At 38.1% G+C, this 23,278-nt stretch overlaps 1 protein-coding gene across 1 annotated transcript; it reads right to left on the reverse strand.

Moving 5' to 3' along the window:
• Positions 1-2,304: 2,304 nt before the first annotated feature.
• On the reverse strand, positions 2,305-22,361 carry LOC108678871. The gene is made up of 6 exons (XM_047882280.1): positions 21,066-22,361; positions 19,718-19,843; positions 8,508-8,656; positions 6,172-6,283; positions 3,574-4,620; positions 2,305-3,091 (listed from the first exon to the last, which is right to left on the reverse strand). Exons 1-6 carry the CDS (start codon positions 21,387-21,389, stop codon positions 2,846-2,848), a joined length of 2,004 nt encoding a protein of 667 aa, XP_047738236.1. The 5' UTR covers positions 21,390-22,361; the 3' UTR covers positions 2,305-2,845.
• Positions 22,362-23,278: the final 917 nt, after the last annotated feature.

Raw genomic sequence — 23,278 nt, forward strand, 5'->3', positions numbered from 1 at the left:
AGTTTCCCTCTGGCTCACAGCCAATAAAGTCATGTCTGGTTTGTTTTAGGTCTAGATTCAATGTAAAAAGAGTAGGTTAGACCAGATGGACCACTGACATTAGGTTCGTAAATATAAACCTCATTAGGATATAGACACCTTATTTGATTGTCCATTACGACCCGTAGTAGCTGGCTTTCGGAAAGAAGTACGAAGTTGAGTGTGAAGTTGGGCAAAACTAGGCTTATACATTTGGTTTAAACATCTTTTTAAGGTATAATTTGCTTTTTTCTCAGGAATTTTATGCGACGCAGCTTTAGATTTACTGAATTAAAAATTTAAAGTCATAAAAACTGCAATATTTAAAGTGCAGTAGTTTCAAACAGGTTCATAGCGGATGAAACCCATACGACGGTTAACGGGTTTGAAAAGCTTGATAAACTCTAGATAGAAATTTTAGGCGTTTTCCATCCTAAAAACATTTACGATAACCATACTAAGCATTAATATGGATTGTTTTAGATAGTCATTTAGACTAGCTTTTTGGCTAAGGTGGTTCCTTATGGGTTCACTTTCAAACTAGCCTTGGCGCAAACGCCCAGCCTTGACATTTAATAGCTGGACTCAGATTCGGAGGTACAGAGCCTCAGACCGAACAATTTCAGATTAATCAAAGAATGATCCCGAATGAACATCGGAGGAAGGATAAATCCGGGGGAAAACGCCTTATTTGACAGTTATTATACTCTCAGATACCGCACACCAAAAGCAACGTTCGCAATTACTCTGCATCATCAGGCCAAAGCAGCGCTCATCGTCACCAAGGGTACCTATATTTAATTAAGAGTACATAAATTACGCAATCGGGAACAACTTGAAACGTCGAAATAAAAGAAAGACAACAAAAACGTGTGTATAAATTGTTTAAATCACAAGTTTTACATATACATTTTATCAAACATTACATAGGCATCATTATACCGGTTAATTCATCGATGATTACGATATTTGTGGTTAGATGACCTGAAGAGGTCAAGCGTCGTCTTATCGTAAAACGACCATCTGTCAGGCGACATGTTATCGTATACTTGGCTTACTAGATTCACACAAGCAAGTGCACATGCACATGCTTACACATGTGCTTTCACGCCAACATGCCCTACATACACAGAGAATTATTAATGATACGGTGATTAGGGACGGAAAGGATCAGGTTTAGATTCGCATGGAAATAGGTGAGATTGTAGCAAGAGAGGAGACTATTTCTGTTGCAAAGTCAAGTCATGAAATCGGAAGACATATCATAGGCCAGTTGCTACATTTTCCTACTGCATTAAAAGATTTAGCAAGGTTTAGCTAGCTTTAGCTAGATTTAGCATGATTTAGCTTAATAGTCATAGCACTTAGAGGTTCCTACTTATGAAAGAAGAAAATTTACTTCAGACGCTTTGAGAAACCTTCGATTACTAGAAATTAAAGCAAATTGAATTTCACGCGAATAGAATTACAATTAACGTCATATAATAAACCCCAAGAGCATGACATAAATAACAACACTTCAAGCAACGACAGATTGAGCAACTTTCCTTAGGTAAAGTTATCGTCCTTTGCGACCTGTTCAAGTTTTGTGGGTGCCATGCGCACCTAATGCATGTTGTGACACTATAATGCATGTGACGCAATGCTATACTGTATGTGACAACCGCGAAACCGAACACAACTAAATCTGAAACATTAATACATTAAATATACTTCTGTAATATATGGAGTGCATTTTTCTGTGAAATTTTGTTCTACAACATTCCTGCACAGACACTACTTTCCGGTTTTGTTATGTTTTTTAGTACCGTAACGTCAGCTGGGATAAGATTGGCCCACAAGTGTAACAGAGAATCAAAGTTAGAAAAAGTTTTGTCGTGCTGAGTACAAAACTTTTTCTAACTTTGGGCCAACGTTACGCCTAAGTGTGCCATTCATTTTTATCATTCGCACGTATCTTCCATCCCAACAGCAGTTAAATCCTTATTCCAAATATTTATTTTAATTTCAAATGAAATTCCAGGAAAAGAGTTTTCAATTGGTACTAAAATCTTTAAAATTGGTTTGTGAACAACGAAGTAAAGAGAGTTTTCTCATAAAAGATTGGTCCATTTTTTGGTCATAATAGAACAACTAAAATAAATTTGAAGTTACCTGAGTTCCTGTTGCACTCTGCGTTTACATAGTATTTTTTAGATTTTTCTCTTTTAAATGAATAGTTTTCATTATAAATATATAAAAAATATTTTCTTGCACATACTTAACTTAACCCTCTACTGCCTGACATGAGTAACCGAAACAATAATTATAGTGTCAAAATCTAAAAAGACACGTTCTAGTGAGCGCAAAATGACTTGCACTGATGGTTGCCGCCACGTACGACAACTACGACAAATGTACGAAAAATGTTCTTTTGCGTTTAAACGTTTTCAGGTTGCTACAATAAATAGTTTATGTATAATTTAAGTTGAAAGTTATGTTCCCGGAGAGTGACATACGGCGGTAGAGTGTTAAAAGCAATCATATTCGAGCAGACAGTAGCTTAATAATATATGATAATAATTATTATCATAAAACGATTACTCAGATATATCAACAATTACTCATCAAAAGTTAACGCTTCAATGTATTTTTTTGTCACTTCCAGTCCTAATCTTCGTTGTGACGCGTTGCATCGTTATATATTGGACAGCAGAGCACTTCTACACTCAGCATCTGAACTAGTTGCTAGTTTCTGTAACTCATTCATAAGCATCTCATGAAAAAAAATTAGCAAGCCAATACAAAATGTTAAGGCTACAAGTTCCTGCATCACTTGTTCCTACCATCATCTACTTGACGTCTTCATGGTGGAATCAATAAAGACCTCGGCAATGGCTCTGTCTAATCCAGTATATGTTCTGTCGATTTGATCATCGGTTAACTCGACGTTTTTCTTGCGTTTGTGGTCGCGCTCATCGTCCGCTGACACGTCGCGTCTGCCGCGGCGCTTACTGCGGGCGGCGCTGGCGTCGGGACCTGCCGTGTGGCGTCGACGAAGGCGGTCTTTTCTGCATAGCTTGCGTTCGCTTCTCTGAACAAAAATGAAAATGATAGTAAATTAGGATGTGAAAATAATTTTTTTTACCGTTTAGAACCGAATATAGGTTGAAAAACTGAGAAACTTTTATAGATCAAACATTTTTGTTTGGCAAGTTTTTTCAACTAGTATGCAAAATATCAACCTATTTAACACAAAAAAAAAAAACCATAAAGGCTCCAGATAACATAAAATTTGGTATATTTAATTTGTTTACGTAAACTTGTTAACATTGACATTTAGGGTATTTCTTTTTGACAATAAAAGGTTTCAAAGAAGCAAATAATTTTTAACTGTGAATGTGAAGGTCACACAAAGCTGGCGTTACAAGAACTGGTATGTTCTTGAAAAAAGTTTCAACACATCCCCGATATCCATGACCTGACTAACACCCGATAAATATCATATTTAAAATATCAAGCACACTGTATTTTTGAGTTTTTAAACAAATTGCAGGAACTTATAATTTTCTTTACTTGTTTAGGACATCCATGCGCCTGCGAGCACCGAGGCGGCGTTTGAGAAGCACAGCCGTACGTGGAGTTCGCTGCTGCTGCTGTCACGTACGGCCAGCTGAGCGTAGAAGGGCTGGCGTAGATAAAGGCTGAACGGTTAGCGTGCCTAAACGTAGAATTGTTCCCATAGCTGATGGTAGAGGGGTTAACGTAGCTGAATGTTGTCGCGTAGCCGTACCCGGATTTTTGCGCCAAAGAAATCTGGCCGTTTTGTGTGGCATGGAAGTCCCGAGAAATGAGATGTACGGGGCGACGTCCGTAATATCCTTCACTGGCTGAATAGTATCGGGGTGCCGTGTGCTCTTTGTAATAATAAGGCAATGAGTACTGGGATCGTGGATCTGAGTAATATGAGTGAAGCGAAGGTGCTGCAGATAAAACACTCTTGGGTTTAGCGAAACCAGGAATAGAGGTCGCGTGAGGAATGTACCATAAATTCTTACGTGAAATTCGCACTGGAGGAGCCGATCGTGGAAATCTGGGAAAAGGTAAACTTCTAGGCGTCGCCAAGCACGATTGACTGTGGCTGAGAGCATTTAAGTTATTACTACGAGCTGTGGATTGAGTGTCCCGACATGACACAAGATGGTGAGACTTGATCGCGTGAGTCGGGACTTTCTTGAGCTGCGGGCTGTCCCAGTATTGGTGTGCATCTCTTTCATGTAGCTTCCGTTTCTTCGCGTGGAAATTACCCAAGTTTGCAAACTTAGAAAAGGTGTTATGATGAGAAGGTTTCAGTGCGTTGTTACTTGGGTGAACGTCATCCACACAACCATGCCGTGTGACAGCACTAGAGGGGTCATTGAGTTTCAATGGGCGGGCCAACATAAATGGATCTTGATCCGCAGGTTGGCTGGGGGCAACGGCAGGATGCATGAAATACGCAGCGGTGTTGACGTTCTTTGGACTGGATAGTGAAGGTGATGGTGAGGATTCCGTTAACGGAACGAAATGACTCACGGACGGAATGCTAGCTCCCGACCGGAGAGCTCCGCTTGTAGTTGTGCCCTGTAACAGGTTGGGAAATTAGTTTGGTCGAGCTTCTGATACAAACAAAATCCTTATTAGTCTGTACAAAATTGCATATTTATCAAGTTGGATCCATCAAGCCACATTTCCTTCATACTTCAAATTCGGAAACAAAATTGTCGTTCTTGTGTGCAGGCTATAAAAGAATAATAGTTTGTAAGCTAAATAGAAGAAAACTTTCTTCATAGTTTCAAAAAAATACAAGTAGTGATAGTTTAGCCCTTACACGTAGATGATTATTTTCGCAGGTCCCAATATCTTCAAAAATCATTCTGGTTTGAGCCAATTTAGCGATATTACTCTGTTGCTCAATCATGTTTACGTTAAGACTTTCTATGAATTATGATAACCAGCCTTTCTCTTATAGTAAATCATGATCCGTATGCACCTGCCACCATCTTAATTAAAAAAAAACAATAAAAGGGAATACAGTAATTACGGAAAGAGAAATAACATTTTCATTTAAAACAACTTAATTTTCGTTACCTAAATAGCCCAAGAGTAGAGAGTACCTACTTGAGAAAACTTCAAGATATTCGAAGTTTAGCTTGCATTATTGAAGGAAAGAAGCACGGAGCTTCTCTATTACACAGACAAAGTCATTTGTTTCATTTTATTCGCTTTGAATTGAAAATATTTGGCAAGCTACTCAGTATCTTTGATGATAGTACACTCCAATGCATACATACAGCCACACTAATACTGCCCCTTCAATTTATGAATATACCTTTAAGGATACGGAGATATGAACAAGTACAAAATATATTGTTTGTGAAATTTTAAAACTGACTAATTCAAAGCAATGCACTATCAAAATTTACGATGAAAACTTTTGTAAAAAAGCGTTTAACGCAATGATATTTGAAATTTGTCCGTAGACAAATTTGGGTTGAACAAATTTAACATCGGAATAATTTTTGATTGCAAGTTTTGCGTCTTAAAAATTATCGTCGTGTGCTTCTGAATTCGCACACCACTATTTACTCAACATTAGTATGGCTCCTGCAGTGTTACTAAAAACATGAGCGAAATATCCGACTATGGCCTCTCTAATTACCAGGCATTCATTTACGAATACCATTGAAGACGGTTAACATATCAATGGACAAAGGTTTAACAGGGTTAACCGTTGGTCTAGTGACTGCATGGTAGAACTAGTATAACTAGTGTATAAGGTTGACCCATGAGAAGCTCATTTTTGCGGGTGTATTTTGTTGCTCACCTGTGACGTCACTGATCTCAGTGATGTCACGGGCATTAACCAATCACCGAAATGCAATCAAACCAGTCAACCAATCTGTTATAGGAATGACGGGATTGTTTACGTTTCTCGATCTCAGTAACGTAACAAGAAAGCTGAACTGAAAGACGGAAATCCTCGTTGGTCAACCTTATACAGTTCAACCATGTAGTGACGGAAACTCTCTTTACCAAACCAGTAGATCCGAATATCATTTTCGACTAGTGATGTATACAAGGCTCAAAGGTTAGGTATGACAGCAAAGTCTGTTACTAAAGGAAGAATCTCACTATGGGGAAGATGGTCTTCTGTTGCCCCAACCAGCGGTACAGGCGCTCCTTGCGGCTGTGGCCCTCAGCAAGTCTCCAGCGTCCGCCTGGTCCCGCCCGCACAATGCAGATCCTGCACGGAAGTGTCAGCTTTAGTTGAATATTTGGTTCAGCGCTACAATGATAGTGGTTTCAGCGATAAAGTATCGTATATAGTACAGTGTTTTCAGTGACTTAGTAAACCGTATAGTATAGTGGCTCCAGCGATATACCTAGTATAGCGTATAGTATAGTGGTTTCAGCGTTGGATAGACCACATGTGTCATATTGCCGATTCTTGACATCGAACAATTCGTTACAGCATGCAGAGGTTTCGAACCCGCAACTTAATATTCCAATCTTGTTACTCTGAATTGTGATGGGCCACCCTGCCCCATGGTTACAAAGGTACAAGCTTCGCTGTACAATCATAGTTTAGTTGTGGAATTAGTAGATGCCTAGATTGTGTACACCATGCGCATGTCAATTTGGAGAGTATCTGAGTATCTAGTGCGAACATCATACATATTATCCTTAGATTTTAGAGAGCATCTAGTGCGAACATGATGGATCTTATCCCCAGAATTTGGAAAGTGTCTAAAGCGAACATCATGCTTATATCCCTAGAATTTGGAGAGAATCTAGTGCGAACATCATGCTCATATCCCTAGAATTTGGAGAGAATCTAGTGCGAACATCATGCTCATATCCCTAGAATTTGGAGAGTATCTAGTGCGAACATCATGCTCATATCCCTAGAATTTAGAGAGTATCTAGTGTGAACATCATGCTCATATCCCTAGAATTTGGAGAGTATCTAGTGCGAAAATCATGCTCATATCCCTAGAATTTGGAGAGTATATATCTAGTACGGACATCATGCTCATATCCCTAGAATTTGGAGAGTATCTAGTGCGAACATCAGGCTCATAACCCTAGAATCTCAAATGGACAACTCCAGTATCCCAATTCTCGGTCAGTGTTTCGGATGTAGCAGTCAAAGGCCAAAGTAGAGCGCTCCAATGTAGTACTTGAGCTTGTACTCCAACTTTACGTCCTGTGTGGTATGTAGATATCCTACTTCATAAGGATACCACAGCAAATCTATAAGTAAATCATGCTATCATGTGTTTAGAATAATCAAAATGGATAATTGAATGTGTTGTACATTTTTTGCGAATCTCAAAATGCACCACTTGCCTTGGAATACAAAATATTCTATTAGAATAGCACGCTTACAGCAGATGAAGCAGTCACGTACACGTGCTATGCATATCCTGTGAAATTCAATATATTTCACGTGAAATATACGAATAGAATAACACGCTAAGAACAGATGAAATAGTAACGGAAATAAGCTGTACATATCCTGTGAAATTGAAAATGTACAAAGTGCATTCTAATAAAAATATAACTCAGTACTCACTGCAGTGAGTGACAGAGAGCGCATTTTCTCGTCGACGAAAACTTGAGGTCACGGACGGACAGACAGACAGACAGACAGACGGACGGACGGACATGGCGAGCACAATAGGGCATTTTTACTATAAATGAGAAAATGCGCTAAAAAATACTCTTATAGAAAAGCATGCATAAAAAACATGCATTCGTAACACAACGCAGATCAGAGACAACCTAGCGCTGAAGGCGGCCGTGGTCCGTGTTCCCCGGAATACGGAGCGGTCAACGGAAAAGTGGAGTGCGACGCTGTGACCGCTACGAGCATCGTATCCCTGCCACGCTCTACTAACCGAGACACGTTAAACCATAACGTGCAGCACGTCCAGCTAGACCACGACACGACTCCGTCAAGACCACTGGCGGGCCATAAGACCATGCAGGACCCACATGGATTTAGGCCTCTAGTGCATGTGCGTGTCTGTGTATGTATCTAGGCCGCCGCGTGACACATACAAGAAGACACATCCCAGGTAAGTATAACCATGCAGGAGTGGGACTACTACCTAATACACGCTGGTAGGTCACTGGCTTTCACTGCTGGACAATAAAATCATACAGCAATTGCAGGTAAGCTACCAATGCTATAGACAACAGTTTGCTCGAGCAGTTGTTATTGTAACTTTATCCCATTTCTATTCTCAACACTGAAAGCACTAGCAATTCACGAATTCAAATTCAACTTCTCATGTGCTAGTTAACTCAAAGACCTTATCGCTTTTCTAAGTAAGTAATTTGTCTGTTTGTAAATATTGTTGTACTGTTGTTGGAAAAATGTCATCCACTGTACGACTGTCCACTAGTTTACCATGCAGTATATGTTAACAGGTACATTTGAAAACTCTATATGAATGTAGCACCTGCAGAGTTGTCTGGCTGCTATGGTGATGCAGAGAGCAGACACGACGCAGTCTGCCACGGCGAGCAGACACAGCGTGGCAGACGCCGCGACACTCCCGGTCTCCGCAGGTCCGGACGAGCTCGATCCGGACGGCTGCCTCCACTCCAGCTGTTAGAAACGCTGAGTTGTTAGGCGAACATGGGGGGTATACGCGATCACAATATGGACATGAGAATACATGATGAATAAAAGTAATTAGGATGGATACGCAAACACGGGAATATGGGACGAAAATGAAAATACCCGGGCTTTTGCCACCACCAGTTTTAGACAGATCGAGTCGCCAGGCCCTTGGCAACTTTAAATAAAGCCGCTACTCGGTCAGCTCGACTTTGCGCGGCCACAGCCGCGCTTTTTCACCCTCACGAATCACAGCCAATAAGTCCATACCCACTCAGTACGGATATGGAAATACTGGATGGATATGGAAATTCGGGATGGATGGGTAACTAAAAAATTGATCCGTGAATATTGGATGGATCATAAACATAGGAGTAATCCGGGAACGATGAATGTATACTTGGACACAAGACGAGTACATGAATATGGGATAAACACAAAACACAGGAACGGCGGATGGATGCATGAACACAAGGCGAACAGGATCCAACATACAAATGGAATTGAGATAAAAAAAACACAATTGAAATATCGAAAACATAAACCTATTATGCAACCAATTAAGACATGGCTCTATTTTTCTCGGTAAACGATAAGTTAATTTCGATAATTTTGAGAATTACACAATTGTAAATTGGCTTTAACTTCAAATAATACAGTGAAATGATGGATGAAAAGGTAACTCGACGCTGCTCAAGTTAAGCAAAACTTTCGTCCTATTCAGAATCATTCTTTTCAATCTATTATAATCTAACAAATAGTTTTTTATCAAAAAATCAAGAGAACAGAAATCGTTTCCACAATAGCAATTAAGATCATTTTCTCTGAATTATTAAAATCATTCTGATAGAAAGAAGTCACTATCATTCAAAAGTCATTTAATGGGCAATGTTGTATATGAGCAAATTTTACAATAATTTGTTGTACTGATCGTTCAACTGATAAATCAAGGATATATTCGTTCAAAATCACGCGTTCAAAAATTGACACTCGTTCCGCATGTAGAACCGTATAGCAATTCTTTTCTTGTATTGCCGTACGTGTCCAGAAAAGTAGCGCCTATTATGCAAATAGAGCAAACTTGCACCAAATAATAGAAAAATTATTCAGTGACTTCAGCAATAACAGCTACAATATCAGTTATTATTGTAGCAGTTATGGCAGCTATTTCCTTCCCGTTACCGGCAATCATGTTAAGAAAAAGTTCGGTGTTGGGGCCGTCCCCTAAATTGGCTTGCCCCGAGCTCCCTTGCATCCATGCATTTACTTGAACCGCACAACTCTTCCGGTCCTGTTATTCCTACAAATTATCGACTCCTTGAACGAAACGGGTAATAAAATCTATTAAAAAGGTACGCTATGGCGACATGTAAGTTGTAAAATATCGCCAAACGAAGGAAAACATGAGAAGTAAGCGTGAATTCCATGGAAAATTTGAAAGTTCTCGAAGTTAGTGATTGAGTATCTACGCTTATAGGGAAGCAGTGAGCAGATTTTCTTCTATTAATAAATTTCAGTTTGTGCACTTGCACAATTTGGATTACCGTCGTAAACTGCAAAAGGATAATATTCAACATACTCAAAGTCTATGACCTGTCGATAACGCCAAGGCGTAACCACTTCAGTAACTCAAAGTAATCCAAGTCAAGAAACTCCATGCAAGTGATCACTTCGAAGTGTCTACATACGTCATGATTAGTCGTAAAAGGCAAACATTTCCTAATAAATCACAATGACACTACGTCATCCGAAATAATATAACAAAATTACAATTAAGTGCATTTCTTAATGTGTGATAAATACAGTAAGTACTATTGTGCCTTTGTAACATTCCTACTCTAATTCAAACAAACTGTTTCGGGAAACAACAGTAAAAACGCATGAATTTTTCATCTAACCGAACGAAAAAGTTGAATTCCATGGAGACTATAGGACATATCGATATTATTTATGCACCAACTGTTGAACAGTTGAGCAGTCAAGGCAAACAAAAGACAACGGCCACAAAGTAATAACCATGGACTCCGGAGTCACAGCTGGAGCCTCATATAACGGCAGGCGGCCACGCAAGTTGTCGTACGGAATTCAGACTGAAACTGTGCTCAGAAATGACGAGAAAATTACTCCAGAGCTCCGACTCTTAGACATAATAAGCGCGTCCGCAGGCACTTTGCCCCTAAGTAGGCAGTTCAGGACTTCGACTTGAAGAGTAAGCAATGACGATTGACGGTTGCCGGCTGGTTGCGCTTACGGGATTGAAATAATAAGTGAATTGCTCTATAAATCTTGATCGAGACTTTGAAATTCGAGTGAGAAGAAAGTAAGAAATAGTTTTCAACCTAAATAATCATCATAACTAGGATTTTAGTAACAGCATCGATTTTAGTACCATGATCGAGCAGTTGTTCATGTACCAGGTGCATTAAAAATGTACCAGTAATATTACGTCTCTAACATTATCGAAACTCTACAGACCATCTTCAGTTCCAATGCAATGTAATTTCGTTATCATAAAAAAGCTCCATCAAATTTTTGGCTGAACAAGAGCGCAAAATACTCATTTAGCATATAACAGATTGCGTAAAATCTCCCAAGCGTCAACAAATACAGACGGCCAAGATGACAAGAAAAAATTTCCAGTTATTGCTAAACCTTCACAATTATTTCTGATCATGACTTAAGCGCAGGTATAACAATGGAGATGGCATTATGTCTATGCTTCTGGTGTCGACTTTAATCTCTGACGGAACTTTTGTTCTACCACACAACATATATTGCGGAACATAATTACGTTCTGCAATACATGTTGAAAACGCAATAATCAGAGGCTCGTTTGAGTGTCAGGCACACTGAAGTGTTCAGCAGCTGCAGCTCTAATAGCCCTTCCTGCGAGCGTCTACAGCTGGGAGGTAACCAACCGCAAGTCATCCGAGCACCGTGAGTCCAAAGCCCTCGTAAACGACTATCTTCTGGCGACTGTCGAGTCCAAAGCCCTCGTAAACGACTATCTTCTGGCGACTGTAGAGTCCAAAGCACTCATAAACGACTATCTTCTGGCGACTGTAGAGTCTAAAGGCTTCGTAAACGACTATCTTCTGGCGACTGTCGAGTCTAAAGGCTTCGTAAACGACTATCTTCTGGCGACTGTAGAGTCCAAAGCCCTCATAAACGACTATCTTCTGGCGACTGTAGAGTCTAAAGGCTTCGTAAACGACTATCTTCTGACGACTGTCGAGTCCAAAGCCCTCGTAAACGACTATCTTCTGACGACTGTCGAGTCCAAAGCCCTAGTAAACGACTATCTTCTGAGGACTGTCGAGTCCAAAGCCCTAGTAAACGACTATCTTCTGACGACTGTCGAGTCCAAAGCCCTCGTAAACGACTATCTTCTGACAGCTGTAGAGTCCAAAGCCCTCATAAACGACTATCTTCTGACGACTGTCGAGTCCAAAGCCCTCGTAAACGACTATCTTCTGACGACTATATAGAATCAAAAGCCCTAACATACGACTATCTTCTGACTAAATTAGAACGAGATTTAAAAAAAAGGTAAAATACTAATTTTACAAACATACACGTCTTTGAGTTGACGAACACCTGAAGGTTTTTGTTGAATTCCGTTTACTAAATTATTTATTATCAACGCTGCATTATGTATCATATGTTCTAATGTTCAAAAATGTTCTAATCCAACAATTTGAAGGAGTGGCAAATAGGCCACACTAAATCTTGAAACGAAATCCAGAAAGCCTCAGATAACATCGTGAACAATTCAATAACATATATAGCTTTATGCGCTTGACAAACTGGGATAGCTTATGAGGTTTAACTGAGAACAAAACTCACTAGCACCAAACTGGACAGGATCTCCTAGCAAACACAAGAAATAAACGACTAATTTTATAACCAGTTAGCAAGGAAATTGCACCTCGATCAGTGGCCATATTAGGAGCAGTGTCCTAGCTTTTATTCGGCAACCCAAACGCTAAAAAAAATCATCTATCTTTCTGGTAACTAATTCCTTAGTTATTGCTGTCAGAAAATTTAGCCTTTTATATTATAATGTATATTTACTTCTTCTTAACCTGTAATATCTTACATGATATAAATTTCACAGGTTTTAACCAATTACGCTATGGTCGATGAGCACGAAGCTAATTAAAGAAACGTGAACCAAGCTACTGTTCTAACAACACAGAATTGGTCTTAATTGATAAGCAAAGATAGAAGGTTCAATGAATCCTTAATACGGGCGAGGATGACTCGGTAAATCCTAAGGGCGGTAAACCGTGCAAGAAAAGACAGCCATTGGCCAATGAGTGCGTCCAGCGTGACATCGAAACAAACGGCGTGACAGACGCTGGTCAGGAACAGCGTGACCAGCGGCGCTCAGGAGCTGCGTGACCAGCGGCGCTCAGGAGCTGCGTGACCAGCGGCGCTCAGGAACTGCGTGACCAGCGGCGCTCAGGAACTGCGTGACCAGCGGCGCTCAGGAGCTGCGTGACCAGCGGCGCTCAGGAACTGCGTGACCAGCGGCGCTCAGGACCTGCGTGACCAGCGGCGCTCAGGAACTGCGTGACCAGCGGCGCTCAGAGACTGCGTGACCAGCGGCGCTCAGGAACTGCGTGACCAGCGGCGCTCAGGAACAAACGCGTCTATACTCCAGCACTCACTTATCCATCATTTAGCGCTTGCGTATCCATCATATTTTATCCCTGAGGACGGTGCAACGTGAGTAAAAACACACAGTAACAATTTTGGAGCAATGGACGATTTTGAATTCGTTATTATTTTTTTTCGCAGAAATGATGACTCCATAACACAAGATAATCTGGCAACGATAAGCTAACCGTTATCAAACGCAAATCGCTTGGCACGAAGTAAAAACAATGGAAATCGTACATTAAACTTAATTAATAACCTAAATATTTGCTCATAAATTAAGAGAAAATGTCACCAGTAAGAACTGCTATTTGGTAGCTGGCGGAGGGCGGCGAGCTAATGGAAATACAGTAAAGCCAGTCAAGTGGTAACGTGAATTAGATATTTCACTATTTCAGAGGTTATTATTATTTTTATTATTATTATTATAATTATTATTAAAATCGTTATTATTATTATTATTACTATTATTATTATTGTTATTCATATTATTCATGCCTAGAGACGTGATCGCTGCACCCAAGGCACGGGCATGTTCGTTTCAAACAAATAAATAAGTATCATATTCCTATTGTGAGTAACACTTGCACAGAAAGTCACTGACACATCTTTAATATTAGCAATAAGAAACAAGTAGTGCAGTTAGTGTGCTAATTATGTGGCCTGGAAATGCGTTCTCAAAACCACTAAGAATTTCAACGCAAATTTAATTACAGGATAATTTGAAGTCAGTCATCCGGGAAATGCGAAGCGGTCATCAGGAATGTATTATTGATGGCCATTTATGAGTCCTAACTGATGAGAAATTGGATCATTAGGCAAGGGAAAAAATCCGGGACCGTTTCTAACTGTCGGTTGGAAAATAACGTTTGACGGAGTACCTAAAAATTGAATGCGGCATTTAATAAAAGATTATTTCATCGTCAAAACAAGTTTTGAACATTAACCAAATGAAAAAATACAAACACACAAGATCCATATAAATTTCATCGAACTTTTTTAGTCCTACAAAAAAGTCAATCAAAAGGAAAGACGCTGAGAAAATGAAAGAGGCTGTCAAAATAAATGCTAAAAACTAAAAGAAGTCGCAGTAATTGTTCCAAGTGCACATAATTATCAAGTAACGGTCTTATATGAACTGGTATTACGATATTATTACACAAATATCGGGTTAATGTTTAAATCGAATTTGAAATAAAATACGACCAAATGATGTGAACATTACCGTAACATTGATAATTGACGTTCACGAAAATGTCTCAAAAACCTTGAAATTATTGTCAACCGCTCGATTTAAAAAATACGTATACATTCATTATATCGAATAGGTTGCAAGTGAAGTTCGGAATAGATATAAACAGTCGTGAAAAATCCACGCGAATCTTTAGCATGTATTCAATCATACCAAGCATAGCGAGCTCAGCTGTGGTTCGCATGAACGGCCGACTCCATGCAAGCCTAGAGTCGATGTGACAGTTACTGTACAGTTATGCCTTAAAAAAAGGAAATACACCTGCACCTGTAAAAACCCGCGGTCAGGTACCATCGCAGGTTCGATCACGCGAGCGACCCGCCGGTGCCTCCAGGTCGAGTGAGCAGCAATCTAAATGGCAGGTTGCGGGAGGCATAAACACAAGTGCAGTTCCGAGGTTAGCAAGTCACGCATAAGGTTTTAGGCAGGAACAAATGTTGAAAATTAACCCACCTATAGTGTTTAATATTATGTATAAATTTGAGAGTTATAGTAAGAGTAGAAAAGAAATTCGCATATGATCGTTGTACACTTGAACGCTAGAATAATATTGAAAGATACTTGAAATTAACTAAGGGTAAATCCTCATATGAAACTTGGAAGATGTACCTCATATGCAGACTTAAGACATCATCGGTTCATAAATTGTTTCGCTCAGAAGGTAATAAAAATACATTTATAATAGCACGGTACGGCAACGAATTAATCAAGGATACTGCCAAATTTCCCAATTTCGAGCAGATTTTCCAACTATTGTCAATGCAAACTTCAACGAGGAGACATTAATTCGCGAAGTAGTTATCTCGTGACGACTGATCAGAGACAACCTGCGTAACGACTAGTAATCCGTGAAAATAAATCTCCATAAACAAAGTCTCATATTTGTGTTAATTAACACTTGTTTCACTAAGAAACGCGGCCATTTTGTGCACTTATAGAGACAGAGCAACAACATTTGATTGCAACTCAAGAAGACATGTATATAATTATCAAAACCATGCGGCCAAGTGCATAATTTTAAAACATAGAGGTAGCTTTCTCAGTTGCAAAACAGCTTGCAACAAAACAACCCCTACGGGCATGGGCGGGAAGGTCGAATAGCAGGGCATAACTACCTAATCACAAGCTATATGAACTTTCCAGACGAAATGACGATGGAAAGATTGACATCGACCGTGAACTTAAGGCTCGACAAAGTTCCATCTGAGAAGCTTATGTCGGCTGACTATGTGGTAATTTTTACAGAGTCACGCTCGTACACTTGATCAGAATTGCATGAGGTAAAATTACATCAACATGTAATAATAATAATGAAATAGATAATTGCAATATAATTTTAAAGTCTACTTTAGTGATATCCATTTACAGTACCCAGACTTCGATTATACTGCGTAGTGCGTAAGTGAGGAAATTTTTATGAAAAAACTGGTAACTTTCCCAGGTCAATAGAGAATAATTCCATTTTCAAACAGTAAAATTGCATTTGAAACACAAAGTCGCAAATAATAATAAAACAAATGCGTATTCTTGGACGTAAACACTACAAAAGACGAAAAAAGAGAAACATGAAGTTAGCATCCATTCCTAGCCTCTCGCTTAATCTTAAGCCACGAGTAGAAAATCTATTCGTCGTGACAAAGAAATATACCCAAAATATTATTGATGTTGCAGCAGGCAACGCGATGCAATAGGTATGGATAATTAATGGTTATGATATTGTGCACGATCTGTTGAAGCTCTCTCAATGCCAACAATAACAGGGCCTGCGTCACGATAACAATTATGCAATAATTGACAATCTCCTCAACTCACGTCAAGGTTCTGAGACACTACGGTGGCCTTTAGATCAAATCGCTGTTATTGAACGTCGCATTAAACCATCGAAAGCCCATGTACGCCTAGGGCTACAAATTGAATAAATACGACCTTTATAAAGAAAAAAAAATTGCCACGCTGTTTTGTGAGGTTTTCAATATTTGACTTTATTTATAATGTTTCTGTACATATAAATTTGATGCGCATTCGTTACTCTGACACAACTAAATAGAATAATTATAGACATAATTTTTTACCCTTTTAACAAATTCAGCCCTTTGGGCATAAAAAAAATCCATTATTATCAGGAAATTTACTTTAGTGCGTATCATGTTCAAAACTTAATCTATGAATGCAATTCTTAGTGTTAAGGACGACAAGAAGCTGGCACGGATAGAAGAGTTCATTAAATCTTAAGTTCGGAGCCGCGTTCACTAATGTCACGTTCTGACATTCAGTGATGGCCGCAGCCTTGATGCCGGAGCGCTCAGCGGAATCCAAGATGAAAATAATACCCAGCACAAAGTCTCGTTTAAATTGAATAAAATTCCCAGTAAGCAAAAATTTCTCGTGTACTCACTGGCAAAAAATTGGATAACAGGATACATGAAGCAAAATTACGCAATTTTGGATGTCACACTACACACATTAAGTCAAGAAAGACAAATGAAAAATTGTCAGCCAACACTGAAGTAAAAAAAAAACCTTTAAAACGTGAGGGAAAATCTTTGCTAATACGGAAGCGAAAGACACATTACCGACGTCGCACACCAGACAGTAACTCGCTCACAGTTAAGTGGCTTCTGGTGAAACTCACGTGGATTTACACCACACCAATAACGCATGTTTAGCTTGTTAACGCAGCCGGAAATGTGGAAGTGAGCCTCTCCACTGAAAAAAACGACCGCGTCTTCAGGCAGGTTGTCAACCAGCATTTTACATGCATTTTGAGGGGCAACAAAATCGCGTTCAGTTAATTCTTGCACTACAGCAAATTTATTTGAGAAACTTTGAGAAACAAACTTGGGAACTTTCCCCTTCAGATGCACCCCCTCTCGCCCCTCTACCCGATCAACTAACCGCACAGGAATTTTTTCAAATAAGTAAGTTTCTGTGGCGCACCCTGTAGTTCTACGACAGTCACTGGCTTGCTGACCCGCCAGAACCATTTTATTGCATTACACAACAACACGGAACAAGCAACAAACGCTCGGGAAGTGACTGATTGTCACTTCCTGAGAGGACAAGGGGACATATTGAACATTTAAAAATATGTATAAAATTTTTAATCTTTTACTTTCTATTGGTGTATAAATTTTCCATTTTGAACATATACTTAAATAAAAACGAATTTATTCAACTGGGACCATCATTTAGAATAACTCTATACTTGGAGTATGAATCGTGTGCAACGTGCATCGGACCATGTTTTAACAGTGGTTACATGTACGAAATAGAGCTTAAATAAAGTACGAAATGTGTGCTTCGTACTAGGTCGTTCAAGAGGTAACATACTGTATGAAAGAAAGCCAGGTCGTTTCAGCGCTTACGTACAGTATTATATGAGTAGAGAGCATATATACTTACACCAAGAATTGGAGCTGTTATAAGAGGCTAAAATAAGCGAGGACTGGAAAACCTTACATTAGGAATGTGGTATTCATCTCACTTAAATGTGGCATGCAAAGGGATTAGTTCTAACATGTACAGAGGTTGAATTATTTTAAAAATAACACTTGAAAATAGGAAACACTTTTCAAACAATACAATAGAATACAATGGTTAAAGAATATTCCAAGATTGGAAACTGAAACACTTCTAGTTCCCTAATTGAAGCCTACTTCTGATGATGAAGCTAATGAACATAAAACACTAAAATACTTTTTTTTGGTTGTGTGGTTTTTAAGTCCACCAAACCACACACCAAAGTTTTGGTTGTGTGGTTTTTAAGTCCATCAAACCACACACCAAAGTTTTGGTTGTGTGGTTGTTTTAAGAACAAACAGAAACAAACAATTTGCAAATTTCCAAAGCTCGCACTGCGTCTCGTCAGGAGCAGGAAACAAGAAAAAAATAACGAGCAAAGGTTAAAGTGGAAGTGAACAATGTCGTGCGGCAGTGGTGACAAAATGCATGGTATTCAAGAAAAGAAAGTACGAATGGTAAAAGCAACGAGTTGTGAAGGTCACATGCTGATTTGATTCGTAATGAATTATTAGACCTTTGGGTCTTTTGGTATATGGTTAGTCTGCTTTAGATAACGATGCTCAAATAAATAATTTTATTTGTGTAATCAAGCAATATCTGAGCTCTACTTTTCATTTAAGTTTATATTCCTCGATCTCGAAGCATCATTTTAGAAAAAAAGGTCTTCAAAAGTTCGTTTTATGCAATCTGATACCGGGAACACATTGGACGGAAAAATACTTTGAAACACATAGGATAAATACGGAAACACATTGGACGCATCTGTAACTGTTGCTTTCTGTTGATTTATGTACCGCTTAACTTCAAGGTTTACAGAACTTTGATTAGTTTGCTTTGGTCACCACAACCAATAATTGATTAATCAAATATTCAATGTATTTTAAGCATTTTTCATGTCGATCAGTTCCCTAGCATTATCCGCTTAATTCGTAAAGTTAGAAATGAAATTCTTACAAAAGACGTTCCTACGCGAACACATTTTTATTTTCGGATTTCTTTGCCGTTTTTGTGCTTTCATTTCTGAATATAATCCTGTAACTGCTTCACATGTTATTTGCTCAATCCTTTTACTGCCTGATTAAAATTATTTCTCAAATCATGACTATTCGCTTTACGCAACTCTTTTCTCACATTCGCGAATTTTTCAAAGCATTTAATTTAAATTAAATTCTATTTTCAATACCTTAAAATTTAGGAGTTGATTTTCCTTCACAAATGAATACAAATCAATCACAGTTCTCAAGTTGTATTACTTTCATCTTTATTACGTCATATCGTTTCGTCTCTCATGATTTCTGAGTTAAAACATACCTTCAACACAACTTCTTAATCTAACTAATATACCTTCTCAAAGTTATTTCTCATGTTAACTTAAATCGCCAAATGTTAAGAAAAAAATATAACTCAGTACTCACTGCAGTGAGTGACAGAGAGCGCATTTTCTCGTCGACGAAAACATGAAGTCACGGACGGACGGACGGACAGACGGACATGGCGAGTACAATAGTGCATTTTTTTCATAAATGAGAAAACGCGCTAAAAACACAAAAATATCCAAAATGTTGATAATATTAGCAGCGCTTTAAAAATTCCAGTCAGGGTAAAGGCCTCACCTGCGTCAGGAAGAGCGGCGGGCTAGCAGCACCAGCGTCAGCCGCGGCCGCAGCAAGTGACAGCAGCAGCAGCAGACCTGACGCCAGCAGCGACAGCGCCCCCACACACAAGCTCACCAGGTACACCTGACAGTCAGCATACGATAATTGATTAATAATACAATAATACGATAATTAATTAATAATACAATAATGAATTAATAATACAATAATACGATGGATAAGTAATAATACAATAATACGATAATTAAGTAATAATACAATAATACGATAATTAAGTAATAATACAATAATACGATGATTAATTAATAATACGATAATACGATAATTAATTAATAATACAATAATACGATAATTAAGTAATAATACAATAATACGATGAATCGATGATTGATTAATAATACAATAATACGATAATTAAGTAATAATACAATAATACGATGAATCGATGATTGATTAATAATACAATAATACGATAATTAAGTAAAAATACAATAATACGATATTTAAGTAATAATACAATACGATAATTAATTAATAATACAATAATACCATAATTAAGTAATAATACAATACGATGATTAATTAATAATACAATAATACGATGACTAATTAATAATACAATAATACTATAATTAATTAATAATAAAATAATACGATAATTGATTAATAATACAATGCGATGATTAATTAATAATACAATAATACGATGATTAATTAATAATACAGCAGTAATTAAAGCTGGATCACAAATATTACGCGTCAAATATTACAAATATTCGTTACTGTATGAAAAAAATCATCTTGAATTTCAACACAGATTAATCCAGGAAGTCACCAATAAAGAATCCACCTGATCATCACGGTCGTTTTTGCGTATTTTTCAGAATAAAAAATCAAAGGCTGGTCGTATACCACTAAAAAAGCTTTAAAATTTTAAACTCTAAAGAAGATATTGACATCTTTCCACAAAATAAAGCTTTGAAATTTTGAATACTAAAAAGTTTTGAAATTTTAAATAATAAATCGGATTTTGCCATCTTTCTACAAAATAAAGCTTTGAAATTTTGAATACTAAAATACTTTGAAATTTTTTAAATACTAAAGAAAATTTTGTCATCTTTCTACAAAATATAGCGTTGAAATTTTCAATGCTAAAAAGCTTTATATCATAGTAAGGGAAAATTTTCGATAGCCCCCCATTTTTAATAAAAAAAAGCTTTGAAATTTTAAATACTAAATAGGATTTTGTCATCTTTCTACAAAATAAAGCTTTGAAATTTTGAATACTAAAAAGCTTTATATCATAGTAAGGGGAAAATTTCGACAGCTGTAGCTCCCCACAGACCTGCGAGTTGGGGCGCCGCGCCCCGCATACAGAAAGGAAGCCCGACAGCGAGACGACAGCCCCCACCCACAGCCCCCCTCCGAGGGATGAGAACCGAGCATCGATGGCATAACTCACTCCCCACACCCCGGCCACGGCAACACCGAGTATAAGTTTGACTACTCCTCCCCAGAGGGCCACGTGTGAGGGGAAGAGAGGCATGGATGTGAGGGTAGCTCCTGAACTCATGAGGAGTCGTTTGTAGGTGAGGGGAGGAGCAGGAGGGAGAGGAGAGGGAGGAGTCGAGGAACTGTCACCTGTTCTTAATAACGATCTGCTGCCCATCGCTGGTACGATGGCTGGGTGTTGGCAATTGAGGAAATTGATGTTGTTTTTTGCGCGGAAGATAGTTACTTATCGTATCAATACAATGTGTACGGAAGATTGTTACTGAACACTGGACGTATTGATACAGTGTGGACGGAAGATTGTGGACTGAAAACTGGACGTATTGATACAGTGTGGACGGAAGATTGTAGATTGAATACTGACGTATTGATGAGGAGTTGACGAATGTGAAATCTTGTTCCTTCAGTTATGCATGGGTCAAAAAATTTCAGAATACGTGCAAAAGGCATACTTCAAAAAAAGTGTGCCAAATGAATTAAATAATTTTTCACATCATTATGTACCACAGTTGATAAAACAAACGTAAGTCAAATTGCCTCGACAACGGATTGATATTATTAGATTTTACAGTACATTATACGCCTCTCGTATTCACCACTTTATTTGTTTGTGCAATGTTCTTCGTCACTACAACTATATATGCTTTGGCATTATTCTTCTTCACCACAACATATGTTTGGACAATGTTCTACTTCACAACATATGTTTGAGAGTTGCTTTCTCGACACTCAAAGAATTCTATCACACCAACAGATAAACCCGAAATGACGTGCATAATTTCAAGTAGTGTTATAGAGAAAACAAAAATTGCTTAGTTTTCATTTGTTAGTTTTTTATCATTCTAACTTTCACTGCAATTCTTCGATTTACATTCCTAATGCTAAATAATAAATGTAGTTCAAAAAAACGTTGAGGATTTCATTTTTCATTGTATACTTCAGAAAAATTGTAGGTTGATTTTTTCAAACACTAAGAAAATCAATTGACTCACAGTACAAGTTTTTCCAACTAAAAATTTTCCTTCTGCCAGCATCACAAAAAATTATTAAAGTTCAGTCCCGAAGTTCCATCGTGATAATAATTATATAGTATAACAGTCGTCTACTGAATACAGGTCGATTAGCGTCTTTATATCTGTGGGAAATTGAAGGCAAAGTAATAAAGAATTTATTTAATACATGGGGAACATAAGCGATATTCGGCTGAAAGGCTGAAAAATTATGATTACCATCGTCCAACATGAGTGACGTTGTTAACATGCAGTTAGTTTTGTCGCTTAACATGTTATGAATGAACCTGAATAATTTGTCCAAGTTCTGTTCGATTTCCATCATAAAAAATTGCAGGCAAGTTGAACAAATACAATTATTAAATACAACACATTTATGCACATTGATAAAACTGAAACGTCGCAAATTTTCCGTTGTACTGAAAATTATCCAACTTCTAAGTCAATGACGACCGACAAATAAGGGGAAGGGAAGAAGAGTATATACCGGTACTATAAAAGGCATATGGAAAAGTGGGATACGTCAATTAGTTATATATTTTTTTATTAATGGGAAATATTTAGCAACAGTTTAGGGTAGTAATGACACGTAAGCCAGTGCATTGTTTGTCGTGGCAGAGAGAGATGTACCATTTAATGTTTTATTGATAGTTTTATACAATGTGATCGAAGCTTTCCGCTGTTCCCCGCATCCCTCTCCCTACCACTGAAGAAAAAACCGTAAATCTCAACATTAACGACATCGAAATCAATATAAGAAGTCATACCAAACACAATTAAAGTTAGTAAATATGGCTACACATTATTGGTGCATAAAAATAAAAAAAATGTTAATCAGATTGTAGCATTAGATGCGTAGTAAGAAAAAAAAAGTCTACGTGTTTCGCAGGTCACGAATAAACCGCTATTAATTTATTTATTACCCAGTGCATCTCAAATCCCAACGCATTCTAAAGTAGACAGGAAATCGTTCAGAGAAACGTTAGGTAATTAATTAAGGAATCATAGCCTCACTAGCACAGCGATCACCGCGTTC

This window comes from Hyalella azteca, unplaced genomic scaffold (assembly GCF_000764305.2).
Source record: "Hyalella azteca isolate HAZT.00-mixed unplaced genomic scaffold, Hazt_2.0.2 contig10088, whole genome shotgun sequence".
NCBI classification, from domain to species: Eukaryota; Metazoa; Arthropoda; class Malacostraca; order Amphipoda; family Hyalellidae; genus Hyalella; species Hyalella azteca.

What these genes read in the sequence shown, in the direction of transcription:
- LOC108678871 (XM_047882280.1), bottom strand. Translation starts at nt 21,389, where the DNA reads ATGGGCAGCAGATCGTTATTAAGAACAGGTGACAGTTCCTCGACTCCT. An exon ending in AGAAGACCATCTTCCCCATA is followed by an intron (nt 4,621 to 6,171) that starts GTGAGATTCTTC and finishes AACCTGTTACAG; the next exon opens with GGCACAACTACAAGCGGAGC. An exon ending in CGCATGGATGTCCTAAACAA is followed by an intron (nt 3,092 to 3,573) that starts GTAAAGAAAATT and finishes ATTTTTGTTCAG; the next exon opens with AGAAGCGAACGCAAGCTATG.